The sequence below is a fragment of the Nothoprocta perdicaria genome, unplaced genomic scaffold (assembly GCF_003342845.1).
Source record: "Nothoprocta perdicaria isolate Ctin4 unplaced genomic scaffold, notPer1 scaffold_10, whole genome shotgun sequence".
NCBI classification, from domain to species: Eukaryota; Metazoa; Chordata; class Aves; order Tinamiformes; family Tinamidae; genus Nothoprocta; species Nothoprocta perdicaria.
The window spans coordinates 282,619-305,020 of record NW_020454094.1 but is presented as its reverse complement, the minus strand read 5'-3'; the positions used below and the strand labels follow the sequence as shown (position 1 = coordinate 305,020).

The following is a 22,402-nucleotide window of genomic DNA, read 5'->3' as shown; positions in this document are numbered from 1 at the left end:
TTTTTTTTTTCGGGCGTGCTGCAGCGTTAGGACCCACCAGGAAGGGACCGCCTCACAAAACTCCATCCCCTCGTTATCTGCTTCCTGCTTTTTGTATTATTATTTTTTTTTCTCTTTTCCACGGTGCCTGCTCGTTACGARCGCCCGGGGGAGCCGCCTCCTCCCGCGCCCCAGCTCCGCTCGGCGCCTCCCGAGCGGCTCCGGACGTTTGTTTCCAGCAGCGGGGAGCCTCGTCCCCATCGCGAACGGCCCCTTGCCGCAAGGAGCGCCGAGCCCGGGCAGCGGCCGCGGAGCCGGCGCCGAGCTGAGCCGCGGGGGCGGAGGCGCCGCGCGGCCCGGGGAGCGGCGCTGCGGCCATGAGTCAGCCCCGCGGCGGCATGGAGGGGCCCTTCCCGCCGCCCACGGGGCGCAGCGACGACGACGACGACGAGGAGGAGGAGGAGGAGGAGGAGGAGAACTGGCTTTGCCCGCAGCCGGGCGGCGCGGCCGCCGCGCCCGCCCCGAGTGAGCGCGGCCGCCGAGGGGCACAGGGAGCAATGGCGGCCGCGGAGCCCGCGGCCCGTCCCGGGGCGAGCGGGGAGACGGTGGCCCCGTCCCGGAGGGAATGGCGGCCGGGGGGACGATGGCCCCGTCCCGGGGCGACCCCGCTCGCCCCGTCCCGCCTCCGCAGCCGCCGCTCGCCGGGCACGGGCCCGGTAGAGGAGCCGCGGAAGGCGCCGTTTTAACGCCCGCAGTTGCGCGTTTGGGGGCGTTGCAGCTTAGCGGGAGTTGCGCAGGAGGGAAGGGGAGCCGCTGGAAAGCCGCGGGGGCGGGAGGGCTGCTCGCCGCGGCCTGTGTGCATGGAGCTGGGCTTGCCTGGCTGCCCGGGGCTCTGCAGCTCCCTTTGGTACCTAAAAACAGTCCTTTTGGCTTCATGATCCTGCCGATAATCGCCTCTCTTCCCTGCCTGGCTCAGCTAACTTAAGTGGGAATTTAGAGGGAGGAAAAAACAGTATTTAGAAATGGCCCAAAGTCTAAAAAAAGACGCCAAGTCTAATATTTGGACAGCATCAACTTCGAATGGAAGTTCTTTCACTTCTTTAAATAAATAATAAAAACCATTTCCCCCCCATAGAAAGCAGGGCTTGCTGTTTGCCAGCTGATACATTGCAATCTTCGCTGGCTGCCTTTGGGAGAGCCTCAATATCTCAAACTTTGGGAAGCACTTTGGTAATTCACCTGAAAGGCTCCCCAGGCTGAAGCTTTGTGAAGGGTACGCTCTGAAAGAGGTGGAAGAGTCGTCCCTGTCAGTGAARCATGTTCACAGCTAAGGCAGCTTTAGGAGAAAAGAAACATTTTCTAGAAATATATTAAAAAAAGGTCTCGGTACTCCACTGTRGAAGGATTTGTGTCAGTAAAATGATGCTCTAAAATGGTTCAAGGGGAAAGGAAATCCAGGTGGCTGTGTGAAAATAGGGGAAAATGATTATGAGAATGCTGACTTGCTGAGGATCATAAATTCTAGAATTACTGTAGCGCTACAATTAATGTAAAACTTGCTGTAGTATCTATTTGCTGGTATAGAGGGTTTTTTTTAAGCTTTGTTACATCATGTGTAATTTTTATTTCCTTTCCTTGCAGCAGGTAAATGCGTTGCGGCGGCAATGACGGCGTGCAGAGTGATCGTTCACATTGACCTGGACTGCTTTTACGCACAAGTGGAAATGATCCGGAATCCCGAGCTGCGAGACAAGCCTTTGGGTACGAGTTGCTTTGGGCATTATGTGTGTTCCAGCAGCACCGTGGCCTTAACCACATCCGCAGTGAGCGAGGGGCAGCCTGGACGATGCCACCTGAGACTGGTGAATCCTCCTGAGGAGGAGGGCGGGCGCTTGCCAGCGTCTCAGCGTTGGCACTGGGGATGGTTGATGCTGTGCATGAGCAAAGAGAGGGCTCAGCTCACACATGAGTCTGTTCTTATGACGCAGTCACCCTCGGAAGGTACTTTATTCCATTCAGAAGCTGGGAATAAATGCAACGCAGTCAGTGTTCAGGATGAGCGGAGAAAGTACTCCCTAAATTGACTGTTTTATAAGGAGCAATTTTCCAGACACAGTTGTCTCAAAAGGCCCCGAATTGAGCATGACAGTAAAATGGGAAAAAAAAAAAAAGCTAAAAGGTTCTCGCCATCAGTGAGAACATTTCACTCACCATCATCATCTCGGAGATCTCTCTCTTGGTCTTCTCAAGTAAGAGTAATGTTTTTGTTTGCTTGCTTTTTTTTTCATAACACTGTGTTCTGATCAAAGCGTGTGCGTTGCAGATTTTGGCAGTGGTGTGGAATACTGAGGACTTCTGTGAAATACCACAAAACCTAAATTTTTAAAATCATATAACCATTATTTTTCAGGTGTACAACAGAAATACTGTGTAGTTACGTGTAACTATGAAGCCAGAAAACTTGGAGTTAAGAAAATGATGCTTGTCAGGGATGCTAAAGAGAAGGTTCCTCAGCTGATACTGGTTAATGGAGAGGATCTAACTCAGTACAGGGAGATGTCGTACAAGGTTACAGGTACAAACTAACCATTATTCAGTAGAGGACAAAGACTCTCTGTTAAATTCTGTGTACATACATGCATGTGCAGTAATATTATTTTTTGTTGTCTTGTGTTTGGGTTTCTTGTATCCAGAAGGGGACACCTATTCACCTCTACTGATGCAAGAGTCCTCCTTGCATCTGTGGGGAGTCTGCCGTGGGCTGCTGCAAAAATGAAACCTCAGTTTTAGGTTGTGTATGAATTATCTGTGGTTATTTTCTTCTGCTCCTAGATCTGTTGGAAGAATTTTGTCCACTGGTGGAAAGGCTTGGGTTTGATGAAAACTTTGTGGATATCACAGAGATTGTAGAGAAAAGACTAAAACAGCTACAGCAAAGTGGATGCTCCAGAGTATGTGTGTCTGGCCATGTATACAACGACCAAGGTGAGTTGAGCCTTCTTCCTACTGGAAAATAATTTAAATTCTTGTGCAGTTCAGCCCAAAGCATCTGTCTGTTTCCCATTGTTGTCTAAAGCTGAGCACTTGGCAACTTCAGTTACTCTAGGCTTGTTCTCAGGGCTTGGGAATCACAAAGGGGAATCAATGTAGTGATTATTTTGCAGGAAAAGCAAGTGTGCAGCAGAGGAGTGCGCACAATGATTCAGGGGCACAGCTTGCTACAGTCTTTTTTTTTTTTTTTTTCCTTTAAGATATTTTTAATGTACTAAGACATTTAGAATTTTTGCTGAGTTTGAACTTTACTGCCAGTTGGGAAAATCTCATCCTTTATATTAGGGAAGAAAGCAATTGTTCTTTCCTGGATTTAATGTTACTTTGAGCTATTTTGAGCATTTTCAATAGGGATTGAAATTGTAACCTCTGACTTGGTTACATTCATGCAAGAATCTAATGTAAAACTTGCCTTTGATATGTACAGATATATTTGATAATTGAAATGCTCCTTAAACATTATTTATTCTTGAAGAATATACCCCTGCTTTTGAAAAACAGCATTTTTCTCTTTTTACCGGGTTTCTGCAAGTGAGTTTAAGCTTGGATGCTGAAGCCATGGCAGTAGCATCTGACCCATGGGACTGCACTTGATTTTAATCAGTTTTGCAAAAAACCTCTATGTCTTACAGAAACTTAGCAGAGAGACTACTTCCATTCCGAGCCCCACCCCCTTTCTCCTTTGCAGCTATCGATTTCCAGGACCCAGTGCACGTGAGACTAGTCCTTGGCTCCCAGGYGGCAGGAGAGCTGAGGGAAGCTCTGCACGCCAGGCTGGGCCTCACGGGCTGCGCCGGGGTGGCTGCCAACAAAGTGCTGGCCAAGCTGGTGTCTGGCACCTTCAAACCCAACCAACAAACCCTTCTGCTGCCTGAAAGCTCCCAGGATCTGATGCGCAGCCTTGAGCACATCAACAAAGTGCCCGGTAAGAGGCTGGTACAGTGAGCATGAGAGCACACGGAGAGCCCTCAGCAGTAGGAGAAAAATAATACTGCAAAAGCTGTAGCCGAAATAACGTTGCAGTCTAGTCCCTGAAAGGGAGTGGCAGGATGGGGAGGTGTGATTAGGGCTTTGTTGTCTTTTTTTTTCCTTTTTTCTTCCTCATTTCTTACACTGTTCTGGATTTTACTTGGCTAAAGCAGTTCAGTTCTGTGACACAACTGAAAATGAAGCATTACAGAATTCATTTAGGATTGAAAAATATTTAATTTCCAGTTTATTTTTATGGAAGCTCGAGCACTGCAGCTGGTATTAGATTTTATATATGCAGCTTTCTCTTTTAATTTGATGACCAAAAAGTCTGTTTAGGGTTATTAAAAGAGTCTGTTGGAGGCTGACACAATTTTCTGAGCAAACACTTTTCTAGTTACTCTATGCTGACACCATGCTCTTGGCCAAGAAATAATGATCTAGACTACAGACTTCGGGAGTTCTTTGTTCTGTCCCATTGTGTCTTTCCCAATGGCAGATTCTCCCTTGCCTTTATTTCCCCCCTGTGCTACTGGATGCTTTTAACAGCAGGAGAGGTGCATGTTTGGGTTCATCGGTCTGACAGTTTCTAACGATAATGTACTTAATGTACATTTTATTTAGGCATTGGCTATAAAACCAGTAAACGCCTTGAAATGCTGGGTCTTAAAAGTGTGTGTGATCTCCAAGCGGTTCCACCTGCTGTGTTAGAGAAGGAATTTGGTGTTTCTACTGCTCAGCGTATCCAAAAACTCAGCTATGGAGAGGATGACTCCCCGGTGACTCCATCAGGCCCTCCTCAGGTACAAGTCTTGTTCGGAAGTGTTTTTTAGAAGAGAAAAATTTGCTTTGATTCTTATACAGCTTCACTAGACTCACTGAAATAATTTCCACTTACAGGGCTACTTCAATATAACAATTCCTACATGTCTGTATATTACCTAGTACAACTTAGGAAAAAATTAAAGTATAATGCACCTTAAAATCAGTTGAGCTCCGACTATCAAAGGCATCTTAAATTTCATTCTGCATACTTGATTTGATGAGAATTTTAACTGATTATAAAATTGAAAAGACTTTTTTTCCAGTCCCTTAGTGAAGAAGATTCTTTTAAAAAATGTTCATCAGAAGTGCAAGTTAAAGAGAAAATTGAAGAACTGCTTGCTAACCTCTTAGACAGGTGACTGTCTTCAGTAACTCTTTTGCTGACTGACTGTGTGTTGTGAAAGGACTTTGAGTGTATGTAAGGTATACTATATACTCTGTAATATTTCTTCCAGCAAAATGCCCTTGAAGGGGGCAGCACCTGCCTTTCCAGCTGCTCTTCCCCTTTGCTTTGGTCTTGTCTCAAGTCATGGATTTCCTCCTGTGTTGCCTTAATTTCCTCTTAAAACTGCCTTTCGCATCCTCCTCCCCCGGCTGGCTGCCAGCCGTGCCATTCCCATGCAGCTTCCTTGACAAACATTTGTATGTTTTTCCATTTGCTGATTCTCTTCCATTGTTCTGATGATGTATCACAGTATTTTAGTGCATGTTCCCTCATCTCCCTTATTTTCTGTGGAAAAATCCTAAATATTTCTTTTTCAGTGTGTGAGTTCCTCTAATTTCAGTCCCTTATTTTTACCACTTGTCTCCCATTAAGCAGATGTTTTTTGKTTTTTTTTCATGTTAGTCTGGAAAGTATTTTCATTTCATTTTCATAGTTACAGATACTGGATTATACAGGATACAGCTGGGACCAAAAGTTCCTCATATAATCCACAGTGATCAGTTTAGGAATCAAGAGAGATCCGTAATGTTTACATTAAATGGCCTTGTAACTTAAACTAGATGTTGTGACAGTTTCCTTGTCCCCCTGAAAAATATTTGCGGAATGCTTACTGCTTTGTGCCTGTTAATATTCTCTAGAATACACAAAGATGGAAGAAAACCACACACAATAAGACTGACCATCCGCCAGTTCTCTTCAACTAATAAGTGGTTTAATCGGGAGAGCCGTCAGTGTCCTATTCCACCTCATCTCATTCAGAAATTTGGAAGAGGTAAGCCTTGAATTCCTGAAAGTACTCACTTTGCGCTGCTACCTTTTAACTTGACTGAAAATTGTATTTTAAATATTGGTTAAGCGGTGCTGTGGTCAGGTATGAGCATTAGAACAAACCTAGAAGTAGAGACAATGTTTTGAGAAGAGCTAATGAATCTACTCCAGTGCTTTATGACTGTCAGAGTAGTACATACCAACTGGACTGAGAAGAAAATCTGTTTTGCTGAAACATTCCATTATTTACTTTCAACATAACATTTTTTAGACCTGATAGTTGGAAGCTTTTCACTTACTTGTAATGGACATATGTTGATGAGATGCACTAAAAATATATAGAAGTTCTTCCTACAGTGGATTTCTGTGTTACTGTCAAGTTTTAACTCAGCCTTGCTGGATTAGGAGCATTAAAGTGGAAGGTGGGTGGGGGGCCCTGCTTACTGCATTAACTACCTGCTTGTCTTTGGTATGGATTTGAGTTACATTCCCAGATAAATGGAATCTGTAATGGAAACTGTATAAAATGTCTCTTTTTGAGGTACTTTTAAAAATGAATAACGTACAGCTTTTCTTCTTTCTCAAACTTAATCTTTTAACCTAAGCAGTGATTGCAATTACTTTGACACTTAATTCAAAACAGGGGGCGAGGAGATAAATCTGAATCACTGTTACAATGACATACAGAATCGCTGTTTCCTGAGTTGCTTTATGAATCCCCAAATTACCTCTCACAGTCCCAGATTATCCATTGAGATTCTATGCAGCTTTTTTCTTCTAAATTGTTTGTAGATTCCTGCTATGTTGCAAGTGGCTGAAAATTATTGTTGTCTCCTACAGTCATGCAAATGCCAGTAAAATGCACTGATATTGCCAATGTTGATGTAATGAACACGTAGCTCCACAAAGGCCTTTTTCATTAGCACTAGATCATTTCTCAACGCTACTCAGCTTGGCAAGAATTCTGTAACTCTTCTTCTAACCTAAGTGCTAATGTCTAGCTACCTTCCTGGGGCAAGATTCAGCATTTTAGGGGGAGGAAAGCACTTCACATTGAGGTCAGGGCATACATGACAGGCCAAAATCTAAATCATCTGTGACATTGTGATTAGGGAGAAATCTCTTGGACTTTTATTTTAATAGACTATCTTGGAAAGCTTGAGCAGATTTTTAGAGTTTAATATTAGAGGAATTTATCTTCTCGGATGAATAAGCGTTGCCTCCTGCATGTATATGGTAGCGTAAATACTAAATACTTTCACGTTAAGAATAGCATCTTATTTTTAACTTCCTAGGTTACTATTGATCCCTATTTTTGTCTACATGCTAAATAATGAAAGGTCAGAATGTAAAATTAAGAGTGCCTAATATTTTGCCTTTGTACTTTGCTACCTAAATCATATCTTCAGTTGTTTACAGAAAGCTTTTGATGGCATACATTTCTTTTTTCAACTGTTTGCATTAGAAAGCAGCAGTATAATACCCCCATTGGCTGATATCCTAATGAAGCTCTTCCACAAGATGATAAATGTAGAGCTGCCGTTTCATCTCACTCTTTTGAATGTCTGCTTCTCCAACCTCAAAGATCTTCCTAGCAGTAAGAAAGGATCAATTGGTTTTTATCTAAAAGAGGTGTCCCCACTTTCAGCCTCTGGTAAAAACATCCAGGTAAGTTGAAAGATACTGAGAAAATTCTTTCTGGTTAAGTAAGCTCTGAGATGATATTTCTGTGTGTATATAGAGATTTAAACCTTAATGCTTTGGAAGCTTTAGGATCACAAATTGCATTTTTATAGTAAAAGGAAAGATTCCTTTGGAATCTTCTGAGCAAATGTTACATGTTATTTCCTTTCATTAGTTATTATTAAATCTGTTTTAATCAGAGCAGATTAAAGAGGACAGGCAGCTAGGCTGTTGACCCTTTACACTGAAGAGGACAGAATTTGCTGAGGGAAAAATCCCAAYCTATGTCTCCCAAAACTAATCCCCAAATTTGGCTGTTCATTCCACTAAGATCCACCATCTGTTGAGCATTTGTGAAACAACAGGCCACTCAGACAGTGAATCTTTCCATATTTTACATGAAAATCCTGCAGCTAATGTGTATGTAGTAGCAATATGCAGATCAGATTTTGGTGCAATTGATTTAAATATAAACTTCAATTTTTACCTTAGATAATAGCTCACTGATGTTTGTAATCTATCTTGTTGCTATTATAAAAATACATTTAGAGTGATCTGATCATCCCACTTTCTGTGTGTTCTTAAGTCTCCCTGTTCAGACTAGAAATCAATCAAAGATTCACTCCTCTTGGGCAACAGTCCTGGCTTCTCATCTGCTGAGCTGGGGATTCCTGCTGTACATTAAACAGAGATGTCCCTCACAGCGCTGAACACTGGACCGTATAGGGATTGTCTGGGGAAACATTTAGCCATGTTTCCACAAGATTTGTGCTTTATATGATAAATGTACTAGTTTTGTCCTGACATATTCTGCATGCTGATAAATTTCATGTCCTTATTGTTAAGGCATATTCCAACTTTCCACAAATATTTTAAACAGTAGAAAGTAACAAAAATACTTGCTCTTTCAAAATTAGAGGAGGATACTTATGTGTATTAAGATTGTTTGAAAAAAAATAGAAAAAAAACGTTGCTGCTCATAAGGAGAAAAGATCATGGTCTATTAAGGAATGATTTGAAGAAGTCACTGTTAGTAAAATACTATTTAGTCACTGATGCATACAGCAGGTGCTTATGTGTTTTTTGTTTTTTCAAATGTGCCTATTATACCCCAGGAACAGGATAATGTCTCACAAGGAGAGGCAAGCTCTTGGAATGAGAACTTCAAGAGAACTGGAAATACAGCAATGCATATTACAGGTTTTTCAGAAGAAAAGCAAAGCTGTAAAAGAAAGGCTGAAACATTTCATTTGTCTGGTGACATTGACCAGGAAGTCTTTAGGGAACTTCCAGAAGACATTAAGAAAGAAATTATTTCTGRAAGAACAGGAAAAGTGATCCCTTCAGAGAATGCTTTCGGTCAGCCGTCACTGTGTTTTCCAAAAGAGCTAAATAGCGTTTCTCCAACTTCTAAAAGAGTAAGTAATGACATGAACGCTCCAGGGTGCAGTATACACTTCACAGGGGCTCCTGACTCTGAAACCCTTTTGACACACAGCTCCCGTGCCGGCTGTTCTTCCAAGCATCCTGGAAATACACTGCCAAATGCTGATATGGAAGAAAAGCCTAAGGACCCTGCGAGTTTCAGAGAGAGAGACTTACTGGCTCTGGAAGCTGGAGCCAGCCAAACTGTTGTGCCTACCCCTGACTCAGGTACAGATGAGCAAGCCTTTGGAACGACCTCTGAGGCTGAAGGCTGTAAGAGCAGAGAGGGAATTGCATTTCCTCTTCATGTTGATCCAGAGACTTTTTTTGAACTCCCTGCAACTGTGCAATCAGAACTGTTAGCTGAATGGAAGAATCAAGAACTTACATCCAAAATGTTTATGGGTAAACACCCTGACAAGCCTAAAACAAACAGAGGAAGAAAGAATACAGCATCATGTCTGTCACAGTCTAACAATTTACTACGATATTTTAAACCACAATGAAACACTTTCAGAATAAAAGGGCACTAAAGAATGGGCACTGAAGACAGTTCACTTTATGGAAAACAATGTAGATTGTAAAGATGTGAATATTAAAAATATATTTTGGTAATCTGACATAATGACTGCTAGTGTTTCCTGAAGGAGTAATTAGCCCATCTTGCTTGTCTTGGAGACTTTTAGATTTGCCCCTTATTTTGTAAGCACAATTTSGTAAATCTTACATCGTCCTAAAATACTAGTTTGGTTTCGAAAAAATGCCATTGTGTACTCATGGTTAACAATGGACCCCAGCACTGATTGTTTGGTGTTGCTAGCAATGTGGGAGGGCAGGCAGCTCTAAAGCTAAAATCTGGGTACACACTATTCTTTTAGCTTACACCTTTGCTTCTGTGACTCTTAAACTTTGTCAGATTTGTCACTATTTCCTGTCATTAACTGGTAACTAGAAGAATTAGAAAGGGCTAAGGCTGAAATAAATATAAAAGTTATGATATAATATTCATGCATATAAAATATGTCGCCAGGCTATTCCTGGACAGTGTGCAGCATATAAAAAGTGCCTGTGGGTTTGGTGTTCAGGATCCATGAAAAGACACGACTGACTTACAGAGCAGCTTTTAATGAGATGCCATAAAATTGAGTTTGTAAGGCAGCTCTTGGATGCTTAATTCCAAAACACTGAAAGAGTTGCAAATTGCTGTTAGACAGTTGTAGAAATAAACATATTTAAAATCTCTAGTATGCAGGAAATTTGCTTATGTCAGTCAAAAGTACATACTTTGATGGTAAAAAATTATCAAAATGTGTTTAAAGCTATGGTAAAATATTTTTGTTAACTATATTTTAACGTTTCTATAGTTTACACCACCATATTCACATGTAATTAAATATATAGTGCAAAAAAGATACAAAACATCACTGGATTACATTGAAAGCTACGCCCTGTAGTTTTGATGGCACTTCAGTAGAAATTCTGACATGACTCCCATGAGCAGAAAAAAAATAGCATTCATAATTTAATATATAACAGATAAGCTTTACACATTTCCACATAAACCACAATTAAAATACTAAACTACATCCTCTATTAAAAGTTAATCCAGATCAAAGATGCACATGGCATAAGTGCATATTAATTTTCACTTACATTTAATTATGGTCTTTCAAGCCTTTTAGTCCAGCTCTTGTTTCAGTGATTAAATTTACGAGAGTAGTAGGTATTGCTGTCTCCACCACAGAGTAGGGAAGCATTCCGCCTAATTCTGGCTGAATAAATACAACTAACTTGGAATGCTCTGGGTTCCTAGGATGAAAAGAACGGAAGCCTTCAATTAGCACTCACTGCTCTTGCTTCTAAACTTACTGAAATACCAGTTATGAATGTCCATCTCTCAAGTCTCATTACTCATATGAAAGGATAAATTACGGATAAAGTTCCTACGATGTGAACTTTGGCTATTATGCATCTCAAGAGGTTCCTTAAATAGCTTCAAAAGGAGATTGTCTRAGCCAGAAAATTGACCTCCAGGAAACACTGAAGTTTCCCTGGACTATAACTAGCTCAATTAAAAAAAAGCTTTGGTATGACTTTTGTTAAGTTTTGCATAGAAATGGTAACTGAATAATCAAAGATAATAAAGTAAGGTGAATGTAAATACTTACTCTGGCAGGGGGGAACACACATACCCACAAGGATTGTTATAGCCACGGACACAAGAAGGAGAAGGAGGGCATCCTGAATATTCCACACTCACAGCTGTATTGCCACACAATAATAATAATTAAAAAAGTAGCATCAGATTAGTTATTTTACATGTATAAAATGTGACTCAAGATTTTTTTTAGATACAAGAAAAAAAAAGCTCACGACATGATCAGCAGGATGTTTAGTAGTGGTATTCTGTAGGCAAATGCCCAAACAACATTAAATACTTATGTAAATAATTCAATATATGTAGAAATTTCTACAGATGTTTGGACAGGTATGCCCAAAAGTATTATCATTGAGATGTGTTTGCATATAACTAGTGCTGAGCTGTGGTGGTTTAGTTCTGAACAAAGCAGTCAGTTTGTAAGCAGACACGTTAATACCTTACTGTATTAGCAGAATAAACAAGAACACAGTTATTTTTCTGAAGATCAATTTCAGCAGCTGCAGTATGAAAATGTTTTTAAAATCAGTTTGTTAATATTTAATTTGGCACAACCACACATGGAGCAAGTACTCTATACTGTGACTGAGCCACTGGACTAATTGAGTAACAATTTATATAAAAATTTCCAGACTGCAGCAAAAATACATAAACATGCAGTAGTTAGGTAAAACTTACAGTTAGTTGTAAGGATGCCACCAGGATAGGGTTTAACATGCACCAAGTCAACAAAATCTCGTGATGAGATCAGTCCCATGCCATAACTATGTGTTACACTGTGATATATACCGGTATCCTACAAATAAATAAATGTCACTTGTTGAACAGGTAAGAAGCCAAGTTTTAGTTACTAGGGCAGCACTATACAAACTGAAAATCTATACAAATCTGACAAACTGGCAGATCCAGGACAGAGAGAAGTGAAAGCCTTGCAGAAAAGGGGAATATTTTTGCTTTCTCAATGTAGGGAGTGCTGTCACACATCTGAGTCATTTGCACTGGTGCAATAGGCCCTCAGACTTTTCTCAAACACCTGCTGGGCCATCTCTTTCAAATGGTTAGCTACAGGCTGGTACTTTTTATGGGTGTTTCAAGGTCCTGTTTTTCAGAAGGCCTGGGAAAAGCCAAAAATATCTGGAATTCTGAATATGCAATATTTCACTGCACTAGTACAGTATCAATTCAATTTCCATGCTATCCCTGACTTCAGTATATCTAAAATAGCTCAACATCTAGCAGAATGCAAAACAGTATCCAACTATAGCATCTATAATACTAACATAAATTAAGAAGGATTTGATCTGCAGATTCCCTAGAGTACAATCTAATTCCTGTCTGCAGTAGTTGTGTTCACATAAAACTTACTATTTTTTTCCACACAAATACAATAAAGTAGTCTTGAAGCTATTTGCATTTTTCAGAGTAGAGATAATTGTATATTTAACTTACTCAAATGCCTACTCTGGCCTAACAAGACAGAAAAGTTTTGTTTTATTTATTTATTTTGTGTTAGCCACACTAACTCTGAGAGGTGTTTTCTCTGAGCTTGGCTCTGATTTTGTCTCATCCTTGATAGGAGACTCAATGGAGACTTCAGATGCTTTCCATCCACTGAATTCTTGACATGCTCAGGTTATTTATTTTATACTAAATACTWAACTCCTAAAAGGAGAAGCACAAATCATACCTGCCTCACACCAGCTAGCACGTTTAGAAATTAAAAGTTTTTACCAAATTAGAATATAGTTCATATTGAAATCCTAGAGATTGAAGTTTTTCTGTACCAGTAGAGGTACAAAAATTAAGGCAGAATTTTTAAAAAATCATTCAGTTAAATTATTGTATTACCTGGTCAATCTTCTCTAGCAGTGTGTAAGATTGCAAGGCTTTGTCCCACTTGTTTCGATATTCAGGAAGATACATAAAAGGAATAATTTTACTAGGGACTTCCTTAATTATCCCTTCTCCTCGGTATCTAGGTTTTATGAAAAACAAAAACAAATTATTAATTCCCATTTCCGAATTAGAAAAAGAGCTACACAACAGCAAATATATARCAGTTGGCTAACTCTTTTGTCAGAATATTACATTTTTGACACCAGTCATTTTAAATGACGTTTTTATTGTCAACTACTAGATAAAAACGTATTCATTCAAATAACTGTAACAATATTTATCCATTAATCCATTATCTTTTTCCAAATGAAAACTTTCAAAATCCATTTTGATATTGACAATAAACAGTGAGAAGACGTGTAATCTAGTATATTCTGTCATTTCTCAAATTTTTGCCCATAATCCTCCAGGAATTTCAAAGAGGAGTGTGGGTGCGAATCAGGGCCCCCAACAAGGAAGCAGGAAGCTCCTGTGGTGCTTACAACTGCTCACGAATGCGGCCAGTTCTCACACCTAGTTTCTGGAGAAACTGTGAATCATGGCTAAGCACCTACGGGCAGCAATTACCCTCGCAGCGAACGATGCTGCAGGAACCAGAAGTGCTTGGGAAGAGACCGTGCTCACAAATGTTTTCGTTAAACCACATGTGCAGCCCCTGATGATGTACGAATGTAAGTCAGGAGGAGAGAAAGGAAAAGAAATAAAATAATAAATAATAAAAAAAAATAGATGCAAGATCAAGGACAATGGATCTTGTAAAGGTATGGATGTTTCTCCAGTTTGCAGCAATTCACTGCCCTGATGGAGTGAGTACTGCGTGGGTGTATGTGTCTACTCCAGAAACCTGATTCTCCAGTACCCACAACAGGTACAGATGATGATGGAAAACACGTTTGTGTCTGCTGCACAACAGGGGATGTAAGCTATGGCAGAGCCAGTTAAAATCAGTGTATGAATATTTGGATACACCCTTTATTTCCACAGCTGCCATGAACTTCTTGTGTTTACCAATCTYGTGAGCAGTTCTTGCCTTCATCCTGTAATATCTTCTCTCCTAAACTCAGCATGAGACGTTAGTCAAAGAGTTTCCTCTACGCAAGGCCTCTGAAAAATATAAGTGCTAGAATAAAAGGAAGGGCACTTGGCCCACCTGCAGGCAGGATCTGCATTCGCTTTCACTACCAGATCACATACTGACCTCAGCTAGCTAGGAAACGGTTAGTACTTCTATCAATTGCTGAAAAGGAAGCTGGCACCTGCAGTACCTGGTTAATAAACACCCAATGTCAAACACRCTAAGGACTGATTCACCTTCTCAGTGTGCCATATAAAGATTAAAAAAAAAAAAAGGGCAGATTTGGGACTTCCTAAACRAAAGAGCAGAGTTCACCACGACAATTCTTCTAACTGCAAAGAATTTACTAAGGCAAATCTACTTGGTACAGCTAAGAATGACTATGTGTCTGACTGGGACTATAACATATCTTTTTCTTCTATGGAAACAAGTTTGGCAAAGAATGTTAGGCATYCAGATTCTTGTTCACTTGTATTCACCTGTATTGGGTAAGATTTGAAGTAGGAGAACAGATAATGCCACTGCTAAACTATACAAWTTTCTATTAAAATGATAGTATTCTTCACATTTTCTAACGAGATGGCTGTTTTTCATTATAGTACTACATTATAATTCTTCRGGAGTGCTACTGTTACAGCATCAAGTTCTRAAATGAATACTGTTGCTGCTGAAACTCTCAAAAAAGAGAGATTTTTGGATTTAAAATAGCACTGCTCAGGAACATATATTCATAATAATCATTTAAAATAATAATAAAAAAACAGACTGGATGCAAATTTTCTCTACTGTATATCTGTCTTGATTGATGTTTTACATAGCTAAATAACCATTAGGCAACTAAAAAAGAAGAGAAGCTTAGGCCATGTCATCYGCGCATCTTTTTCTTCTCCTTTCACACACTGCTCTTCCAGATGATTTTTCCCCCCACTCTGGTCACTAAGGGATCACTGAGCTCCCAGCACAAAGCAGAASCAGGACTGCAGAGGCAGAGGAGAAGCATGGAGGGAGGGCAGCAATACCAGGGCGCATCACCAGCTCTGCTGGTGACAGCAAGCTGGGACATCCAGACTCATCTGCCTCACCTAGCTCCACCTTTTGGGCCAAATCCATCTCCTTAAGAAAAGCTGCACAGAATTCATAGCTCAAGAGAAGGACAGATAAAGCTGCTGCCCCAGGGCCTGCGTGAGCCTCTCACTGCTGATACAACGTGCTCCGGTTCAGATGCTGGAAATAAGTGCAAAAAAAAAAAGGACAGATAAGGGAGAGTGAGAAAGCATGTTTACATGTGCAGATAACTGTCATTTCACAAGGATAATGAGGTGGAAAGGGAAATGGAAATGCAATGGTTTGAAGAGAATCTTCCTGCCAGGAACAGCTGCCAAGTTCAGGCTAAAATTGCGATTCAATATTTACTTATTCCACAATAATAACTGTTATTCAAATTTAGTCTCCGCAGCACTTTTGAAAATTATTTGGGAAATCCATCTCTTCTTCACATTAGCACTGTGGCTTACACAGTGTAACAACAAACAACAGCTTTTCTACAGCCAACAAAATTTAACTTAACAATTTTAAGAAAAATACAATATGATTAGCTTTCCTAGTCAGCTCCTGGGTAGCACTGTTAAAAAGTGAAGCTTACATACATTACAATGACAAACAAAATGTAAGTACTTACAGGTTTCCTGAATACTCTTTTGAAGGTTTTGAAGCAACTGTAACATTTTTCTCAAAAAAAGAAAAAAAAAAAAGGAAAATTCTAAGTTATGAGTTGATAAAAAGTATTCAACTGGTTTTTAAAGCAAGAATAATTTGTAAGCACTTTTTAACAACAAAATTGATGCAGTAAAAATAATATTAACATTTTCTTACTGAAACTTTTATCACTCTCCATCCTGAAGTGTCCTGGTTGTACGATAAAAGTTTTTTTGCAACTTCATCCGTAATTTTCTTATAGTCCATTTATCTGTAAATTTAAAAACAATTTGCTTAAGACAAAGAAAAATAAATAGGGCTTATACCTTTATCTTTTCCACCGGCCTCAATGAACTTTGGCTATTCCTATCAAATCAGCTGCTTTTTATCCATCATACAGCATTAAAAAAAAAAAAAAAAAAAAAAAAAAAAAAAAAAAAAAAAAACTTAATGAGAGAAAATAATAGCTGGGTTTCATGCATATTTTGTTCTGAGAAGCAACTATTTGGAGTGTATCTTAAAACTGACTGACTTTCACCGTCTCGGAAGACACGCTGGCTCACCCCACCTTATGCCTAAGAGTATTTAACATTAACATTAAAGCTAGCGCTAAAGCCACTTCTGCTCATATTTTGCCCACATGCACCCTCAACCTCCGTCCGCCGCCARGGCCGGCGCGGCGCCCCTCACCTCGCCGCCCTCTCCTTGCCGGCGCGGCCGCTACCCGCCTGGGGAGCTCCCTTGTCATGGGCGGCTCGGGCAGCGGGCCTAAGGTCAGCACCGCTGCCRGGCGCCCACGAGAGGCCGCCGCCACCGCGCCGCCTCACGGCCGCCTCAGCACGGCGGCGACGCTCCCGCCTTCCAGCGCCCGCGCGCAGCACGCTGGGAGTTGTAGTCCCGGCGCCTCGCGCGGTGCTGGGGGCTCGCCCCGCTCGCACTACGACTCCCACAAGGCCGCGCGGCAGGCGCGGCGCGCCGCCATTTTGGGGAGCGGCGCGCTGCCTTCAAACCGCTGCGCGGCAAGTGCGGGTGGTGACTGTGGCGGCGCCCGGCGCTTCGCGGAYGGGCAGCGGGGCGGCAGCGGCGGCCTGAGCCCGGGCGGGGTGTCGGGAGCGGCCCTGCCGCTTCGGGTGTTCCCCTTATCTCCCTGGTGTGCGGGAAATGGCGGCGGCGGGGCTGTGGGGCTTCCCCGCGGCGGGTCTCTGTGGTGAATAACCGTCGCCCTGGGGCCCGGCTCCAGCYTCGTTTGAGTGTTTGCTGTCCCTTATTTTATTATGTTGTTATTTTGTTTTATTTCCTTTGCTCTTTGCACAACTGAGTCACATAAATACAGAATTCTGTTTGCACAGTGTGCGTGTGATGCTGCTGTAATAAAGCTAATAATTTTTTCTTCCTTGTTATATGATGTCTTTTCTTGAGCACTGTTTTAGACTATTTCCAGGCAGGGGATTTTACCTGCGAGGAGGAAATGAGCTGCCAAGTTTCTTTCAGTGACCTTGAAAACCCTGACCATGGTATCYGGGACTAACCTGCACTTAATGCTCTTCCATTTGCAGTTTATGGCTTTACAAGCCCACCTTTCTTAGCTTCTCAGTCAGTTGCACAAATAGAGCAATTTTAAATGCCCTGGTGGCTCATGTTCTGTATATACCACACGTGCATCCCATAAAATTCTTTGGTCTGTGTTCCCACTCTGGTTATACACAATATTTGCAAAAATCATGGTTTACTGCTCTGTTCTATGCAACTTCCCGCAGTGTCTGCTTTTATATTTTTTTTTCCCTTGTGCATAGGCACTAGTGCTTTGTGCTGTTTTTGAAATCAAAAGTTATGATAGTCTAGATTTTTTTTTCAAAACCTTATGTGGTGAGAAATGTCAGCACTTCCTAATGGGAAATGCCATTCTGGMAAAAAACAGGGTAGTGAGGTTCCTCTTGCACTGACAAGGGGATTTTCTTGGATTTTCTTGCTCCCTTGTTACATTTTTTGTCACCACTAGGGTGTCACTGTATAAGAAGCTCCATGTTTTCTCTTTCTAGAGACTTTATTTTCTGMCGCTTCACTTTTCCAGCAGTGACATGTGTATGTATCAAACTTACATATAGTAAGAGTAATTCTCAGAAAAATAAATTTTGCGTAAAAATACATCTCACATAGTTTTCAGCTTATGAGAAGGAAGTTCAATTAAACTGATGATTTATGTTTTTCTTGTTTTATTTCTTTTTCCATTTAGGCTGCTTAGAAGGATGAGTGGAGGTTCTAATAAAGATCTGGATAAAAASTATGGCAAGCTCCTTTGAAAGAATCCATGGCCATCTCTCCTGACTCAACGGTATCTTCCCTTCTAGCAAGCTGCAGCATTGACAGTGATAATTCATACTCAGGCAGTGTGATTCACTATAAGGACAAGCTTTACAGCTCTGCATCTGAGGCTCTGGAGGCATATATTGAAGATTTTGATCTAAGTCTCACATCCTCTGAAATAACCACTGGAAAAATCTGCATAAATCAAAGCACACCCAAGCATCCTCATTTTTCAAAACACTGCACCAAAAAAAGACATGTTACGTCTTCTACAAGTACGTCTTTTAGTCAGGCCTCGTATTTGCTGCTTATTGTCTTTTTGTTGCTGATGTTGTTGCAATAACCTCGTATCAGCTGAGTTTTAGTCAAGGAGTATTTCCTGCACAGCTGGTTGCAAGAATATGTGGCACAGCAAATGGTGTTTGGTTGTGGCTAGCAATATTTGTCATCCTTTGTGTTTTTTTTTTTTTTTTTTGTAAGTGCTTAGTAAATTTGTGACAGACACAAAGCCCATGACCCACTCGTGGATGCAATGATAAATTACAGAGTATGGAATAGAAAACGTATTTTCTATAGTTGAATACATGCCAAAAACAATGTAAATAATGACTTAAACTTAAGTCTTGACAAAAATCCCAGTTCCCTTGCCAGAGTAAGTAACATCAGAATCTCATAAATGGAAGGAGTTCCCTTAAATCACTTCAGAGTCAAAAGCACATTCAATATAAAGCAATAAATAAGAAGCAAATTTTGTTCTGAGTCTGAAATCTAAACTAATGTGGCCTAGGAGTAAATTTAAATGGGTTTGAATTTGCTTTTCAATTATTAGTTGGCTTGAATTAATGGATATTTAATTAAATATTTAAACTTGTATAGGAAGATCGAGAGTAGATTACTGTGCCTGAGCTAGTTTATGCTGCAGATGCTTTGTCCATTACATCTGAAATAGCAGTGCCTTAAGCACAGAGATATTTCATAGCTGAATGACACTCGCCAAGGTTGCATTGACAGGGACAGTTTTGATAGCATTACTTGTTTTTCTCCTCTTTAGCCTGTAGTTATCCTCTAACTTCACACTTTTCTCTTTCTCATCTCATGAGCAAAGCTATCCAGAGAATGGTTTGGTAATATAAATCATCCTCTAGTTAAATTTGATTGATAGTCCAAGCGAAATTAAGCATTCTGATTATGACAGAGAAATTGTTGTATGAAAGACATAATCTTTTCATATATTATGCTGAGGCTTCACTGTTATTGTTAAGTCTCATTTGCTTCATTCTTTATTTCTGTGTATTACAGATGTCTATTGTATACAGCTTTCTTACGGTATTGAAGTGAAAGTGAGAAAAAAATTACTTCCAGCTAATAGCTGAGGAAAGCCTATTTTTGTAAATCAGAATGTATTCAGTAAAAACCAGGATTTGATGCCATAATTCTTCTCTGAAAATCATCCAAGTCTAGTCTTAGATAGTATGTACGTTTCTGCATGATTATGAAATGTGTGTATAGACCCCTGGCTGGCTAATTGCCTTAYACACTATTGCTTTTAGTTGTCTTTTTTTTTTTCCTGTAGTAAATTTGCTGTATTTAAATATGTGAAGAGCAATCTCTGTGCTGCATGGAAGGTCTACGACTATTAAGACAGAAGTAGTAGGGATGTATTTGCAAAACGCACAGTTCCAAATGTGTAGTTAAAAATAGACTGTAGGAAGTTGAGGTTTTTATTTCAGTGAGGTGGTTCTCCCCATAACTCAGCAGTAATGATGCTGTCAGAAGTTCCTATGAGGAGTTGTCATATGACTGTAGAATCCACATGTTATTGTCCAACATAAATTATACTGTTACATAATTACATTTTCTAGAAATTTGCTTTTTCTCCAGTGTTCATCATTAGAATGTTAGCTAAATTGCCATCCAAGAAGAATTATACTATGTATCAAAATGATAAAGATGTTTAATTAACATTTAAAAAATATTTGTCTTATAGTAGTAAACTGATACACATTAAAGGCAAAGTAATTAGTTGTACAAATTATCTTTGTGCTAAAAAACAAGGTTTCAGATTCTAATGCTCTAATGCTTTCCAGTTTGGGAAAAGCACTTCTTTTGTGCATGATGCATCAGAGAAGATTATCGTCTCTGGAAGCTGTTTTTCTAATTGCAGATAGACATTTCATATTTTTCAAATGTGAGTGTGATTATAAGAAAGTGTAGGGGAGCTTTTGAGAAGTGAATAGCTTGAAGATACTTGCTTGTTGCTCTTTTTTTTTTTTAAAAAAAAAAAAAAGTTTTTTGTGTTCCATCAGGATCAGGTAAAGGGATGGATGCTGAGCACTTAAGATTAAGACCATGTACAAGTACAGTAAGAATAGAATATRTTAGAACCTTTACTTTTTGAATACTGTGAAAGGAGGAGTAAGTTTCAACTGGTGAATTTTTCTCATGATTCTGGTTAGAAATGGAATCAGTCTTGCAAGAACTTGGTTTCAGTACCTGCAGGAAAATAATGCAGTCAGACTTTGAATTGTTACTTCATTTCAGAACTTACAAATGTATTATTTTTGTACATGTTAAATTCAGCAATTGATGTAAACTGTGTTAATTTTTCAGCCCTGGAGGACCTCAGTGGGCGTGCAGGATTGGCTGCTAGGGCGTCAGCATGTCGAAGGAGGGCCGAGCGTGACCTGGACTCCATCAGCGTCACAACAGATGAACTGTTAACATTCCCACCAGATGGATCTCAGCCCTTTGTCCAGCACAGTCCTTTTAAATCAAGGCGTCAAAATAGTGGATGGAATAGGCAGTCCATTAAAAACTCAACTTTCTACCCACACCACACCTCATCCTTTGATACTGTAAAGGAATTCTGTCTCCAAGACAATGACAAAGCTGTTGCTAATCAGAAGCTACACACAAACTTCAGCAGAAAGAAGCACAGCACATGTGCATCTCATAGGTACAGTTTGGTCTCTTCGAAAAAAAATCCAAGAACTTTCTCTTTTGAAGAGAACTCTAGTACTTTTCCTGGAAAGAATTACCCAAGGTGGCTTACCAGTGGGAAGTCCAACTTAAGTGTGTCAGAGATAAGTAGCATTCCAAATTCTCACTACCCAGTCTGGCTTAGCAGTCCTAAGCTTTTTTCTGATTCAGCTAATGAAAGCCGTGGACCAACTTTTAATACACAATGTGAAACCTCTTCACACCATTCGGAGATGCTGAACCAGAGGTGCTCCACGGATAAAGAGGGCTCTAATGGGTTTTTTGAACACAGTGGTTGTCTGGATCTAACAGGTGATAACGAAGTAGCAGAAAGTTGCAGCTGTGGCAGTCCAGACTCCTGCTTCCAATTTGGTAACTCCTTTTCAAGACACACAAAACAGCCATTCAGAGGTAACTGTGTTCCCAAGAAGTGTTTCTCAATTTTTGAGGATGTGTATAAATAAACTAAAGAGGTGTTCATGTTTTAAGTCGCAGCATTATCTGTGTTAGTTGGGCTGCACTGGACAGTAGATTGGTTTACCCCTTTCTTTGACAAACAATTAAAAGCATCTTCTAGAAGCTGACCAAGTCAAACAGCTGCTATACTTCCAGTTTTCATAGAATACCTAAATTAAGGCTTAAACGTTTATTTACAGCAAAGAGTATTTATTGCAGTAGCATGTTTAGCACCTTACTGTAAGATAACAGTAATTCCAAATATTTTAATAGGATTTCAAGCACTGAAGTAATTATATGAAGTGTAGGCTTGAAAGAGAGTGATTCTTAAACATAATGTAAATTGATCTGCCACATTACTAAAAAATATCATTTATCATGCAGTCTTTTTCCTGTTTTGCACAGTGAGCAGGAGATAATTTGTAACCCTTATATTTGGTTTATTCAGTGCCTTCTGTTTATGTAAAAACTTCATCCAAAAATCTCTTATGTAGCCACTTTTTGTAATGGGACATTGCAGTTCAGTAGCAATCTTTGTATCATTAAAAATTGCCTAGATTTACTTTGATACCAGAGATTAGCATCTCAAAGTGTTAATTATCTTAACACTCTCTAATTCCCATTTTAAATTAAAAATATATTTTCTTTGTTGTGCAATATATAACTATTGATCTCTCCACTTTTCCCAGAAGTT

At 40.1% G+C, this 22,402-nt stretch overlaps 3 protein-coding genes across 4 annotated transcripts in view; 2 read left to right on the top strand and 1 right to left on the bottom strand.

Moving 5' to 3' along the window:
- Positions 1 to 486: 486 nt before the first annotated feature.
- POLI (DNA polymerase iota) lies at positions 487 to 9,765 on the top strand. Of its 2 annotated transcripts, none has more exons than XM_026039241.1 (10): positions 487 to 504; positions 1,621 to 1,740; positions 2,390 to 2,554; positions 2,812 to 2,964; positions 3,719 to 3,955; positions 4,624 to 4,802; positions 5,088 to 5,179; positions 5,908 to 6,041; positions 7,503 to 7,705; positions 8,836 to 9,765. In XM_026039241.1, exons 2-10 carry the CDS (start codon positions 1,644 to 1,646, stop codon positions 9,649 to 9,651), a joined length of 2,076 nt encoding a protein of 691 aa, XP_025895026.1. In that variant the 5' UTR covers positions 487 to 504; positions 1,621 to 1,643; the 3' UTR covers positions 9,652 to 9,765. The 2 variants fall into 2 exon arrangements, with proteins under 2 accessions (XP_025895026.1, XP_025895032.1); XM_026039247.1 differs by lacking the exon at positions 487 to 504 and having other exon boundaries at positions 990 to 1,740; positions 8,836 to 9,138; positions 9,219 to 9,305.
- Positions 9,766 to 10,330: 565 nt separating this feature from the next.
- STARD6 (StAR related lipid transfer domain containing 6) lies at positions 10,331 to 16,765 on the bottom strand. Its single transcript, XM_026039257.1, has 7 exons — positions 16,660 to 16,765; positions 16,147 to 16,240; positions 15,953 to 16,002; positions 13,152 to 13,278; positions 11,982 to 12,099; positions 11,314 to 11,407; positions 10,331 to 10,954 (listed from the first exon to the last, which is right to left on the bottom strand). Exons 2-7 carry the CDS (start codon positions 16,234 to 16,236, stop codon positions 10,801 to 10,803), a joined length of 633 nt encoding a protein of 210 aa, XP_025895042.1. The 5' UTR covers positions 16,237 to 16,240; positions 16,660 to 16,765; the 3' UTR covers positions 10,331 to 10,800.
- A 1,430-nt stretch (positions 16,766 to 18,195) lies between these two features.
- CUNH18orf54 (chromosome unknown C18orf54 homolog) overlaps positions 18,196 to 22,402 on the top strand; it is a 9,788-nt gene continuing 5,581 nt past the window's right edge. The window contains exons 1-2 of the mRNA XM_026039906.1: positions 18,196 to 18,548; positions 20,884 to 21,663. Of these exons, the coding sequence (XP_025895691.1) occupies positions 18,278 to 18,548; positions 20,884 to 21,663 (1,051 nt within the window). The 5' untranslated portion in view covers positions 18,196 to 18,277. The remainder of the gene's footprint in view (positions 18,549 to 20,883; positions 21,664 to 22,402) is intronic.